We start from the raw sequence: 13,562 nt of genomic DNA on the forward strand, positions 1-13,562 counted from the left end.
CACTCATTTGTCCCTCTATCAAGTTAGAACTTTACTTTTTTTTTAGAACTCTCTGCGAATGTAATAATGCCTTTCAGTCACCTTACCAAGCAGTGAGAGGTGTCATGGAAGAGACAAGTTCAATATGGTGCCAATGCTAAAGACAGCCAGTGCCAGTCTACGGCCCCCTAACCTGTCCGCCCTGAAGTGACTATTCAAAAGCTTACTAAACTCAAAGCGCCTCTCACATGCCTGCTTGCCATGGCCAGCTCAGTTCCAAGCTCGGAACGCCGAGCCAAGCCCCAAGCCCAGTCATGGTTTTCCTGTGTTTCCAGTATCCACCCCTGTATGTTTGTTTAGACAAGAAATAATTGTGCGTGTGTACGCTCAAGGTGCTGCAAAGAAGCAGCTCACTGTGAGTGCTGTCGGGAACTGGCGGGCCTCTCACATTCTGAAACGCTCCCAGGTCTTCTCACGAAGCTGAGGTAGGTGATGGAAAGCAGTCTTTGTTGGTTCTCTTTAAACAAGTTGCCTGTGCTGCTGCTCAGGCGAAACAAGACCCATCAAATGTCCCCAGTCAGCTCTTTCAGCTTGACTTACTTCAAAAGTCGTCTGTCAACGTGGATCAAGAAGACGCCTACACAACAACGTACACACTGTGCCAACGTACAAGGAGTCCCTGTAGAGCCAGTGGGACATAGGCTGCCCACTGAGCCAGAGGAACCTGGAGCACCCACTTGGGTGCCCGGGAATTGGGCAGTGGTCGGCCTTTTTTTTTTTCTTGTTATGAAATACGTAGTTAAGAACAACATTTTGGGTATTTTTGTAAAACTATTTGGTGAATATTACATTTAAAAAAACATTTCCCTCTATACGCTGAATTAAGTTCCCACATTTCAGTCAGAACTTCAAGTTGACAAGCCAGTGTTTATTTATCCTTTATCATATTTTTAAAAGAATTGGTTATATTCATACACACACACACACACACACACACACACACACACACACAAAGAAATGCAGACTTAAAAGCTGGAAAGGTTGACCATTTTAGGCAGAAACCAGAAATCCACAAAGTACACACAGCCCTTTTATGTACACTGGCGGTACCTCAGTTGCTCCGTGGAGTAACAAAGCTGGTTATGGGAATCTCCCACATAAGTGAGAAGATGCTAATTAGATGGTGTTGGCGGAACGATGTGAAGTTTCCCAGGCCAACTGTTCAGTTGCTCAGACACACCAAATTGTGTCATGGGTCGTGTAAAGGAAATAGCCACAGTTCCAAAGTCCAAGGACTGAAATATTGAGAAAGTATCTGAAATAAATATATGGGCCAGAAAGCTTAACTATGAAATGAATACATATGGGTGTGGTGTCTACAGAATTGCTCAATTTACTATTCAGTTATAAGCAATTAATGATCAAATGAGCAATGAGGGTCTTGCCTGCCTCACATATCACTTTTTATCCAGCCTCCTTTGGGTCTCCTGACAGTGTTATATCAGACTTGGCTGGATACTCTGCAATGGTGCCCCTGAGCCTAATTCCCCCAACTTTCTTTGCTGAGAATGGCTTTTTGCAACCTGCGGTATGCCTTCTCCCACTTTATAGCTTATTTTCTTTTTGCCAGGGAAATATTAGCCAATCTTATTTGAGAACATAAGGGCTGGGAAGGGTACATATGGGAATGCTTTGGTAGATATTACTTTTAAAAACTGCCTTGATAGTTCCTCCTGCTGCAGCTACACAGAAGCGGCCCAGGGAAGAGGCCCGGAGAGGAAATAGATGTTGGGGGCGGGGCTGGTGCAGGGCTTGGGGGTACCCGGGAAGAGGCTGCAAACTGCATGAGTATGTCAAGTGACAAATTATATATATATCAACAAATTCGGAGGCACAAAGGTTTTCTCGGAAGATCCTGTCTTTGTCAGGCCTTATCCTGAAGGAGCAAAACCCCCCAAACTTTGCAGAGACAGAAACATGAGTGGCTTTGATTCCTCCCAGTTCAGAATGGATGCTTGACAGACCAATTTCCTCCCCTGGGTGTTTGAATTCCTCATATCTAAAAGTCTCTTTCAACTTCTTTTACTTGGGAGGAAAGCTGTAAAATGTCATTGTAGACACAAGTGGGAGAGAAATCTAAACCTTTCTATCGTTCAGCGCAAAGTCGCCCACCAGGGCAGAGCCCCTGCCATGAGTTCTCTCTTTCGAGAACATCACCTGCACGCTTGCTTTCTCTGGCTGAACCATTCTGGCTTTTACTAAGGGGGGAGTCTCATTCCCTCTCTATCTACCGTGGCTATGAATATTTCAAGCTATGCGTTAGATTTAGAATCGCATCCCCTTTGTCATCAAAACGTCAGTAGTCCCATGTCAGGAAGGGTAAGTGAGAAGGGTGTTCTCACCCAGGGCAGTAGAAAATGGCATGACCTGAGGAAGAGCAGTTCAGTGGCATGTGCTCCAGGGCATTAAAAACGTGTGTGTCCTGTGACTCAGCAATTCCGCACCCTGAAAACGGATCCTAGCATAATGATGGCAAATTCACTAACACTACACAAACTTCATGGGCACAGATATATTATGTAGTGCCTCTGTGTATCCATCATTAGAGGAATTTATTTTTTAAGAGGGTATGGTGGGGAGAAAGAGTGGGAGAGAATATCGATGTGAGAGAGAAAAATTAATCAGCTGCCTCTTGCACACATCCAGCCAGTGACTACACTCACAACCCAGGTATGTGCCCTGACTGAGAATTGAACCAGCGACCTTTAGCTTTGCAGGACCATGCCCAAATGAGTCACACCAGTCACGGGAGAGGAACTTAAATTAAATTTTGTGTCCATTCCATGGAATATTTATCAGTGAAAAATGCTTCTTAGAAAATGTTATAAACAGCAGAGATGCTTATGTTTTAATGTTAAGATTAAATGAGAAAGCAATATTCAAATGCCTATCTAACTCAGCCCTGGCTGGTGTAGCTCAGTGGATTGAGCACAGGCCTGCAAACCAAATCATCACCGGTTTGATTCCAAGTCAGGGCACATGCCTGGGTTGCAGGCCAGGTCCCCAGTGTGGGGTGTGCTAGAGGCAACCACACACTGATGTTTCACTCCCTCTCTTTCTCCCTTCCTTCTCCATCTCTCTGAAATAAATAAATAAAATCTTTTTTTTTAAGTCTATCTAACAGATTATCTCAACTAATTTTTAAATGCATATTGAAAAAGCAGAGAAATAAGTAAACTAACAAATTAAAGTTACTGCTTATTCAATGAAACTATAGATGATTTTTTCCTTCTACTTGGCCCCCCCACCTCCACTGCAAAATGTCCTAAAATGACCATACATCCTCTTCATAATCAGCAAATAAAAACCATATTGAAGGTAGGAATGACAAGGAAAAAAGCATACTGAATATTTTGTTTCTACTTTTTTTGTGGCTGGGGGGGCTAATAATAGCAAGGCTGGAAGCTTAAATATAATCAATCAGATTTTATAATGGCTTTAAAAAATCAACGACAAAGCAGATTTCTAGAACTGTATTTTCCAGATTGTCTTGGCCAAACTTCATTTAAAAGTAACATATTCCTGACTAGAAAGCTACACTACTCAAACCTAAACAGGTATAAAACCATATCACTTTGTTCCATGAATTTATTCAACATTCAGCAAATATGTATGGCACCCTTAACTCTGTGCCAGGCGCCAGGGATCCAAAAGTGAGTAAAACAGATGGGATTTGTGCACTTAGGAAGCTTACAGCAGAGTGGGCTGAAAGGGGGGGTTTGTATACATCACCCCAGCAGAAGCTGATTCCATTCCTCCTGCCAAAATCAGATGCTAGAACTGTAAAGAATTTCCTATCATTCGGTACTTATAAAAACTGCAGTTATTATGCCATATCTTACTTCCTCTTTCCAAAGCGCATTTTGTGAAACACTCATGAACTTTTGAGCGGTGATCAGACAGAAATCCAGAACGTGGGTTCGAATTCACCCCCCAGGTGTGCTGCCTGCCTCACACAGATGAGTCCCCCTGAGTCTTCTGACTAAAACATGGATGGGAATGGTTCATGTTGGAGCTTTTTATGATTAAGAAAACCATTAGTTGGTGAGCAAGACTCACACAATGCCAGCCACAGAGTCAAGTTCTCGGCAAATCAATCCGTCCTTTCTCTTGAAATATTCATGTTTACACATAAAAATTGTGAAAAATCAGGTAAGAAGAAAGATGTAAAAATCAATGACATGCGGGGTGAGGTTTTGTGACAGTGACTGCTAATGGGGACAGGATTTCTTCTGGGGTGACAAAAATGTTCTAAAGTCAATTGTGATGGCTTCTTATCTCTGAACACATTAAGAAACCAATGAATTGTATACTTTAAATGGCTGGGTTGTATATTATGTGAATTATATCTCAATAAAACTGCTATAAAAAAGTCAATGAAATACTTCAATCAATATGTTCAGGTGAGCCAACAGCTATTCTTTGCAACCAATAAGACCACTGGTGTTTTGTAATTAGAAAATATATTATCAGTGCAAAGAATATTAAAAGTCTTTCAAAAAGAGTTTCTTACCAATTTCTTTACAGGGAAAAGAACAAGGAGACGTGACAACACCACATAAACAAATCTTACAAGGGAACTTCTTAAATCTTTTAGTACACCTAAGTCTGAAGAAAAGTTTGGTTTTAAATGCCTTACATTCATTTTCTTCAAAGATTTTTATTTATTTTTTAAGAGGGGGAAGGAAGGAAGAAAAAGAGGACAAGAAACGCCCATCAGTTGTCTCTCGTAAGTTCCCCATGGAGGCTGAACACGCAACCCAGGCTTGTGCCCTGACTCGAATCGCACTGGGGTCCTTCCGCTTTGCAGGAAGACACCCAACCAACTCAGCCACACAGGTCAAGGTTAAATGTCTCATAAGTTGAGCTACAGCATCAACCAACCAAACAGGGCCACAAAACACAGCAGTTTAAAACTCACTGCCTCACCCCTTAACACTTAATGCCACCACCAAAATATACACACAAATGACACAAAAGAACAAATGTTTGGTCTAACAACAAGCCGAATCCTACCTAACAGCAGCTTATTTTTCAAACTGACAAGAGGTGAAGTGACTGCCCACGTTCTTGTTTGCCAGTACAGCACACGGTCACCCCTCACCTCTAAATGTGGGCCGTATGACCCCAGCAGGTAAAAGTAAAGCAAAACCCTGGACAAGGACACAGAGAAGCCTCCCCCTGCCCCTTCCTCACTCTGTCCTGCATCCAAGAAATCTTTTCTGAGTGTCCACTATGTGAATACCCACCCTCCAGTCTTACTTTATGATTTTTCTGTGCGTTAGTAACATTAGTCTCAGTGACCTTAAAAGAGACAATGCTTACATGATATACAGTTTTATAGTTATTTACAATATACATCCTAAACCAACTTTACTTTCATTAAAGGAAATGTGGCCACTGCACACAGAATCATCAGCAGTAAGGAGGATTGTGTACAGTCAGCAAGACCCAGACTTCACTTTGTGTGGGCTGCCCTTGGCCCGTGAAAACAGGCAGCACCTGTGCAGTCTGGACGGTACATCCTTCAGGTGGCTCTGCCACCAACAGTGATAAACCTCAAGGAATCACCAATGGCGAGGAATCTCAAAAAAACATCCGCTCTTTCACTGGCAACCTCCATGGCAAGATGGCCCAGAAAGCTGAGGACAGAGTTCATGGCCAACGCATGGAGTAGCACTAGCTACTGGTTATTTCAGCCCTTCGAAACCTCCGTGGAGTTCATGCTGAGGATCAAAGTTGGGCCCTTTCTTCTCACTAGCACAGTGACTAACAACACACTCGCCTACCGCACTGGAGCTGACTGATCTTCGTTTAGCAAAATCCTTACAGGCAGCTCATTTCCATTACTGCCCCCACACAGTCATCACTGGTGAGGCAGGTGACGAAATGCAGAAGCAAAAGTGGGCATCTCACCCGCCTTTTGTGAGTCAAAGCTGAATTTATACAATCAATAAGTAGTAAGTCACTTAGTAAGTCTTGTGCCAACTCAATGCTCAGTTACTAAAAATACCAGGTGAGCCTGGACTGATATTTAATCTCTCCTCCAATCAAGGGATTTAAGAAGGAAAGTTCTATTCAAGTAATAAGACTGGTAAGTAAATACTGCAGAGTAGGAATAACAATACCATCGGTTAGATTTATCACTGATTACATAGAACCATTTGTCAGTTAATGAATTCTCCTGAAGCCCCCAATCCTGCACAATCAAACACTGACCCTCTGTATGATTTTAGAGATGCCGGAGAAGCAAAAGAATTTAAGAACATCTCTGGTGGTTTAAAGATCACTGCTCACTTCTCTGACTAATTACTTTTAACACATTAATTCCCAAGAGCACTTTTTTTCCCTTGGAAAACACACAGAATATCAGGTGAAGGACCTCAGAAACAAACATTTCTCCTCCCATACCAGGTGTTAATAAGACGTCTTTTCAAGAAAACCATACTTCACTACTATATCATAAGTTGCCATTTATATTTCCATTGTCTCCTCTGAAACACCCCAGTGATTCTCTAAATACAATCCTTTATTTGCTACCTCATTAACTCCTTTAATACTCCTGTTTTTTGAGCTATTTCAAAAATAATTCAGTGGAGACCACACAGAAACAAAGCTACTGTGTCTGGCTCACTGGAGAAGCAAACAGTAAGGTCCACCTGACTACAGTGATAAATTAGGAAGTGGAACCACTTAGCTGTTCATTAAGCTCTCCCAAACCTCAGTGGAGTTCAAGTTCAGGATCAAAGCGGGACCCTTTCTCATTAGCACCGTGATTAAACAACCATGCTCACTACCACGCTGCAGAATCTTGACAGGCTCTATGCACCTGTGAGGTAAGCGGGACGGGTGTCTGTCCATTGTGTATCCAAGAAAATGAGGCAGTAACACACATAACATCCTTACAGGGAGAAGACCAAGCAGCTTGCACAGGACCAGGACATCCCCTCTTTCCTCCGAGACAGATGTTCTCAACTTTGCACGTTAGAAGCCCCTAGGGGAGCTCTGAAAAACTACACCAACGTCAAGCCTCCGAACAGGGCACACTGCCCACCCAGAACCAGGAAATGCCCGAAAGCGGTGCCAGGGCATCAGTATGTTTTGAAAGCTTCCCAGGTAATTCAAAGGCACAGAGCGGAGATCCACTGTCCTGCACCCAAGGGGTGTTTTAAAAGTTGTCACTGGCAAATACTAGTTTTCTTTCTCTCACTTCCTTTTCTTCAGTGGCTTTGCTTAACCAATAGGAGAGTGTAGGGGACAAGGATGACAGAGCGGCAGAGCGGTGGTAAACAACAGCCTGAACAATGAACCACGGACACCGCCAAACTGAGTATATTCTCGGGAAGCAAAAACCAAAAAAAGCCCAATGAGAAACACCATTCAATAAAAATCAAAAGGGAAATACATTCACAAGACCTAAAAAGCCAAGTTCAATACATATGTATTTACACACACTGCGGTATACACCATGTTTTTGTCTGTTTTGTTTTATCCACCCCCCCACCCCCGCCAAAGCAAATTCTCAAACAAATAACTATACATAGGCATGTGTGTCCCAAATGTCAGGAATGAAGTGCTAAGGAAATTCTTTCCAACACCTGCGAGTAATTTTGTACAATACACCACTGCTCCTACGCATGCACCTTAAAGCAGGAAGATCAGAGTAGAATAACTAAACATCCAAATGCAGTCATAGTTTTTCTCTCCTATTAAGTATGATCTGAAACCCACTAATTATTTCCAGAGGAAATGTCTCTGGAACATGTTATTTCTGAGCACAGTTTGGCTCTCAGGCAACCAGACTTTGCGGACCGGCAGCGCCAGGAAGGGAAAGTCTGTGACCGAAAGCCCCTCCTCGAGCGAAGAAGCCTAAGCACAAGGAGGTGCTCAGTGGGGAGTTCCACATTCCCGCCTGGCTGTTCTCCACCACCATCCAAAGAAATAGCAAGAACACTCAATATTCCCTGAAGACTAAAGATAAGGGCTCTTAAAATTTCTAGGATCTGGACACACACACACACACACACACACACACAACCTTTGCACGCGTGAATGCACATAAATTAGGTTTGTGAAAAACACTACCAGGTTATACAATACCCTCAAAATGAAAATAGCAGGAAAGAGATTTTTATTCAACTCAATCTACAGGACATTAGTCAAAGGCTACTGACAGTTTTATAACCGCATGACTTGCTCTTTGTTCATAGAAGCTCATACTAGAACCCTACTGCGGCCTACTTTCTCCTCCCCTGCTCCCCAAATCCCCCTCTTCTAGCTCTCTAAATGTGTTTCTCCGAATGGGTTCTGTTTCTTTCTTTGTCCTCCCCAAAGGGAAAAATTAACAGTCAAGTGGGTTTAATTTTTAAATTGGTACAAGAGCCTTAAAAACACACTGTACTGAGAAAAAAAATGCAAATGGAATGCTCTTGAAAATGGTTGCACATTAAACACATCTTAGGAGTCGGGCCTCTACTGAGCCGAGTTCTTCCACGGAGGAGGTCAGGAGTTTAGTTTATTCAGCAAGAATGACTCTTAACAGCTCCAGCACCTCTTGTCACCACAGTAAACATCCCACATTCCAGTCCTGGAAAACGGGAGGCAGTTAAAATAAGGTGGGAGCTGCCCAAGGCTCCATTACTGGGCGTGAAAAGCTTCTTTCTGAGGCCCTCAGCCTGCGGCGTGAATGTATGAACGACATCCACGGGGGTGGAGGGGTGGGGTGCAGCGTGGAAAAGTGGGTACATGAGACTCGGGAGGTTGATTTTCAGAGAAGAGGGTGAACGTAGAGAGGCTTTACATACATCACGACCTGATAACAATGACAACAGCAATAAAAACAGTGTTCAGCTCTTCAAGCCTATGGGCAGAGTATCAGGATTCCGTATCAACTTTACCAAGTTTTTCAACACAGAATTTCTTCTAAATAATCTCATCTTTTACTAGAGGCTAAGGTTAAAAGTCAAAACCCAGCAGACTTCTAAGCAAAGTGGAAAATAACCCAGGCTTACAGCTGCTGCAAAAAGTCTGTGGCTAATTTTACAACATCCCCCACCCGGGGAGGTCACGCGGCAGGAACTCCATCCTCGCCCACACTGGAATAAGTCAAATAATGACAAGCGATAAACTGACCGGCACTAAGTCACAGCTAAGAAATGGGAGATAGTGCTTCACCCTAATGAGTGAATTATCCACATACAAGAAAATCTTACTTTCATGTTTACAAAATTAACCCTTACTCTTTCTAAATCTTTTTCTGTTCCTGCAAATTGGCACCGACACTAATTAACCATAACCTTATTATGTCTTCAGTCCTTTTCTATACATTTACACTGAGATACCAGTTTGAAGCCCTTCGACATCACTTCTGCTCAAGGGAAAAACCTAAGGGAAGGCCGACTGTGCGCAGTCCCGAGAGAGTCCGTGAGGGAGACGCTTGGGCCCCACCGGAACCCTTACACCGGACGGCGTCTGAACAAGCCAGAGATGGGGACATCGTAATTCCGGCCCCTCTCATATCCAGCCCTCCCAGTGAGGTTGCCGCGGACTGTATGAAATGGCTTCTCAGTTAAAAGGACAGAGGGAAGATCCCCCAAATGGCCAACATTTCTGAAGACTTCAACATTTTTTAAATACTTCCGTATTTCAGAAGTAAATGTGAACCATCACCTCCACTGGAGCAAACCAGAGAGCGCCCCCCCCCAACATCTACGGCTTTCATTCCCTTTCTATGGCTCCGTCATTTAGAATTAAACTTTATTTTTCTTTACTGATACTATTTACAAATGTTTCATCTAATTATGAAATACATCTTGTAAGAGTTTATTTAATGCAATATGTAAAGCCAAAAAATTTTTCTAAGAATTTTTCTACCTTAACACAGCTTAAACTATTTTCTGCCTTCAGATAATGATATTTGCACCTTCAGATAATTATGTTTACAGAAAATCACGTCACCTGATTTCCATTCTTTGTTTGTATTCTCGCCTTTCATTCTCCAGTTGGTCACTACTCTTAACCATTTTCTCCCGATGACTTCTTTCCCAACGATCCCTCCCAATACAGTAAGTCCCCTTTCCCATCCACTCAGCCTCTTTCGTGCATATTTTATTCTCTGCCTTTAAGTTTCAGCCCTCAACTTTCGCCTTGTTACAGGGAAACCTAAACAACGACTTTAGGTCTCAGACCCTTTTTGTCCCCCTAATCCTTGTCTTTTCTCCTCTCCCAAAAGACCATGATATTAACAACTGTCACCTCCTTTGTCCTTGACCAGTCTCGCTTAGAGGAAAAAAGTTTCCCCAGTGTTCTTCCTTTTCTTTTGTTCTCTCAGTATACTCTGGGGCATGCATCTTTTTTACCTTTTCTATTCCACCATCCCCAAAGGAGCAATGCAGCTTTCTCCTTTCTATTTAGTTTTCAATGATCTGTTGGCCTCCATCGAACACACAGGTCATCTGAAATATGCAGTACTTTAGGATCACGTTCTATAGATGTGGCCAGCCATGGTCTGGATACATTATCAGTAAGCCATAGGCTGATCTATATTTCCAACAGCAATCACAGATCAATCTTAATCCATTTCTCTTGTACCTTGCTTCTCTTGTAACTAATGGATTGCATTTGCCAGAAGGCCTGCTGACTTAAGGGGTCTCCACTCAGCCATAGAAGAGAACTGACTGGCTCCTGGGGCTAAAGCCTTTGACCTTGGCCTGATTACCTCTGAGCACTGAACAGCTAGAGCCACACCATGGTGCTGGCCCTCACTAAATGCAAGAGCCCTGGCTCAATTCAGAAGGTAAATATAAGCCTCGACAACACAAAAATCACCCCATGCAAACAGACCGATCCATTGGCACGCCAAGGAGAAAATGAACTTGAGATCTGTTGCTTTCTCATTTCAATGACAGCTCTGAGAGGAAAGCGCAACCCTCACTGTGCTTCTCACAGTCCTTCGTGTTGGTACCTAACGTGGAAAACCACCTCGAGGGACACCTGATTCATTCTGAAAGTAAAAGCAGCCACGAACAAAAGACAAACAGCATTTCAACAAAAATCCAAAGAGCACAAAAACCACTTTTCTTTCCTCTCCTGAGTACTGCAAAGCAAATTCCCCGTACAGGTGGGCATAAATATATCATGGGGAAAGAGGGCACAAGGAAATATATGAAAAATAAACTGTATTTACCTTCTTCTGTTTCATGCCACACGATCCCTTCCAAATTCACGCTGGTCCCAGGTTCACAGGGCCCAAGACATTCGGGCTCTGTCACTACTCCAACCTCACAGGTATTGACACCCACGGACCGAGTCCGAACCAAAAGCTGCTCGACCGGTGCTGCAATATTGGATGAAGATGGGGAAAAGTAGGAGGGCAGAATCGGAGGCGTGAGGCCGCTGGAAATCGGCGGTGGCGGTGCTGGCACTGTAAACAGGGGGTCGACCTGAAAGACAGACAGGCTTACTGCAGTGGGGCTGCATTCTGCGAGTTCTTTTTAATGCAATCTGTTTACATCACTTCTAGAATACATCACCGCCCCCAAATCCATGTGCAATTATAATAGGCTTTGAGTGTTTTAATGGTGCCAAAATACAAAGCAGAATAGAAATGAGCATTTTATTTTTCCATGCCGAAAAAAGCAAATATTAGTGCTCTGGCTTCCTGAATTATAGCCAGGCCTTTAATTTCCTTCTAAACTCACCCGTACACAAACTCCAGCCTCGGTAGATGTAAATAAAAGATGCTTTGCAAAATTAGGACTATTTACCACTTGTAATAAAATCTTACTTTCAAATTTACAGTATTTTCCAAAGGAGAAACTCGAATAAACACCATATATGCACCATTGGACATCTAAGCACAGGAGATGGACTAAAATTGTTTTCAAAGTACTTTATAAACCATAATGAATTAAAATCACTATTAAACTATACTAACTTATTCTGCTGAATATATAAAATACATAAACTTGGTTACACACACTGAAACCCATAAATTGGATATTACTAGCATGTATTTATTAAGTATCAACTCCTAATTAAATGTTCTACTGTAAAGTTTACCAGAATTCATATAAGTGGAGAAATAAATGAATGTGCCCAACATCAACAGAATCTGAGTTTCTGCACTGCACAAGTCCTTAAGTGGCTGGACTTGTAAAGATCCCTTGTGAGTTTAACCAAGACTCAGCAGCCCTCTCGCTAAACCCAGGAAATTAAACTGACAGCCAGCACAAGACCTGTGGTGCTGTAATTCCTTTGCACCCCTATCCCGAAAAGAGCAGCAGGAGTCCTCCTTCACCTAGAAAGGTTTAGGAGTCTGGCCAAAATGAAACAAAAAGCTATGTACATACTAAATAGGTAGATCATGGACCAACTCATTCACTCACCGGACCCACTTTAACAACTGTTGTGACTGCTACACAACAGCTTTGGCCCTGCTGACAGGTTATCAAATGTGAAAGAGCAAAATGCAAAAGCACGCCTGCACCAGGACCACAGACCCCCACGGCCCTTCTGCACACAGTCACCATCTACCTACAAGGCACAACACCTTGCATGTTTTATCAGCTGGGCTAGCAAACTGTGTCAAAGGACAAATAGAAGGCTGCGCTGGTAAAATGCCAGCACAGTCTGCTGTACACACAGCCCCAGTTAACCTTTGCAAGAAACCAACACTTGGCTACAGATGTAATATTAAATAGTCTTTGTTGTTTTTTAAAAAATGCAGGAGTGCATTTTGAGATCAGTCACATGAGGAAGCGTGCTCCCTGGTCAAACAGCTGAAGCAGTCATCTGTGTGGGCTCCTTGTTCACAGCACTGTAGGAACTATTTCTACAGTTTGCATTTCACTGAAATGATAAACTGACATTCGCTTGCCTGAGTGATTCAAGATGCAATAGAACAGCCCCTTCATCCAACTGCATGTTAAAGAAACTTAATTTCCTGCTCTCAAAGCTGCCATAAAACTTCTTTCGCTCCACGGTTTTTTATTGTTCTTCATTCTTGATCACAGAGCCCAAGAAAGTAAAGCACTTAACAGCCCCAAGTCCCAGATCTGGTGATTTATGCTTTCGTGTAAATGCAGCTTAATGTGGATCAAAGTTCACACTGATAGTTCCTATTTTAAAACTGAGCTGACAAATGAAGAAAGAGGTTCTGAGGGAGAAAATTTAAGGGTGAGGGGAACCAGTGCTACTTTGTAGTCTTTATTACAACTAAAAGATTGTATGTGATTTGAATCCCTTTCTAGAATTTTTTAAAAGAAAAGTTATAAGCCAGCCACTATACTTTTTTGTGCCCATTTCCCAACAACCCCTTGATTTATATAGTTGTGAATTGACTGAAACTTGATGCCATGCATATAAACTGGACAAAGTGCAACAATATTCCAAACTGTTCTTTGTATCACTGGATGGGCAGCCTACATTAATTTCAAGGGGAAGAAACACAGCTTCAATTGGATAAACAAGAAAATGAAATAAAATAGGAGAGGCAAGGGGTCTTAGCATCAGTTCTCTGATTA

The 13,562-nt window shown here is 42.6% G+C and overlaps 1 protein-coding gene across 5 annotated transcripts in view; it reads right to left on the reverse strand.

The window, feature by feature from the left end:
• ZNF608 (zinc finger protein 608) overlaps positions 1 to 13,562 on the reverse strand; it is a 105,610-nt gene that overhangs the window by 46,177 nt on the left and 45,871 nt on the right. For all 5 annotated transcript variants that reach the window (XM_037138230.2, XM_037138232.2, XM_037138229.2 and 2 more), the window contains one exon: positions 11,225 to 11,480. In XM_037138230.2, the coding sequence (XP_036994125.2) occupies positions 11,225 to 11,480 (256 nt within the window). The remainder of the gene's footprint in view (positions 1 to 11,224; positions 11,481 to 13,562) is intronic.

The sequence above is a fragment of the Artibeus jamaicensis genome, unplaced genomic scaffold, assembly GCF_021234435.1.
Source record: "Artibeus jamaicensis isolate MK-2021 breed Jamaican fruit bat unplaced genomic scaffold, CSHL_Jam_final contig_402, whole genome shotgun sequence".
In the NCBI taxonomy this organism is placed as follows: Eukaryota; Metazoa; Chordata; class Mammalia; order Chiroptera; family Phyllostomidae; genus Artibeus; species Artibeus jamaicensis.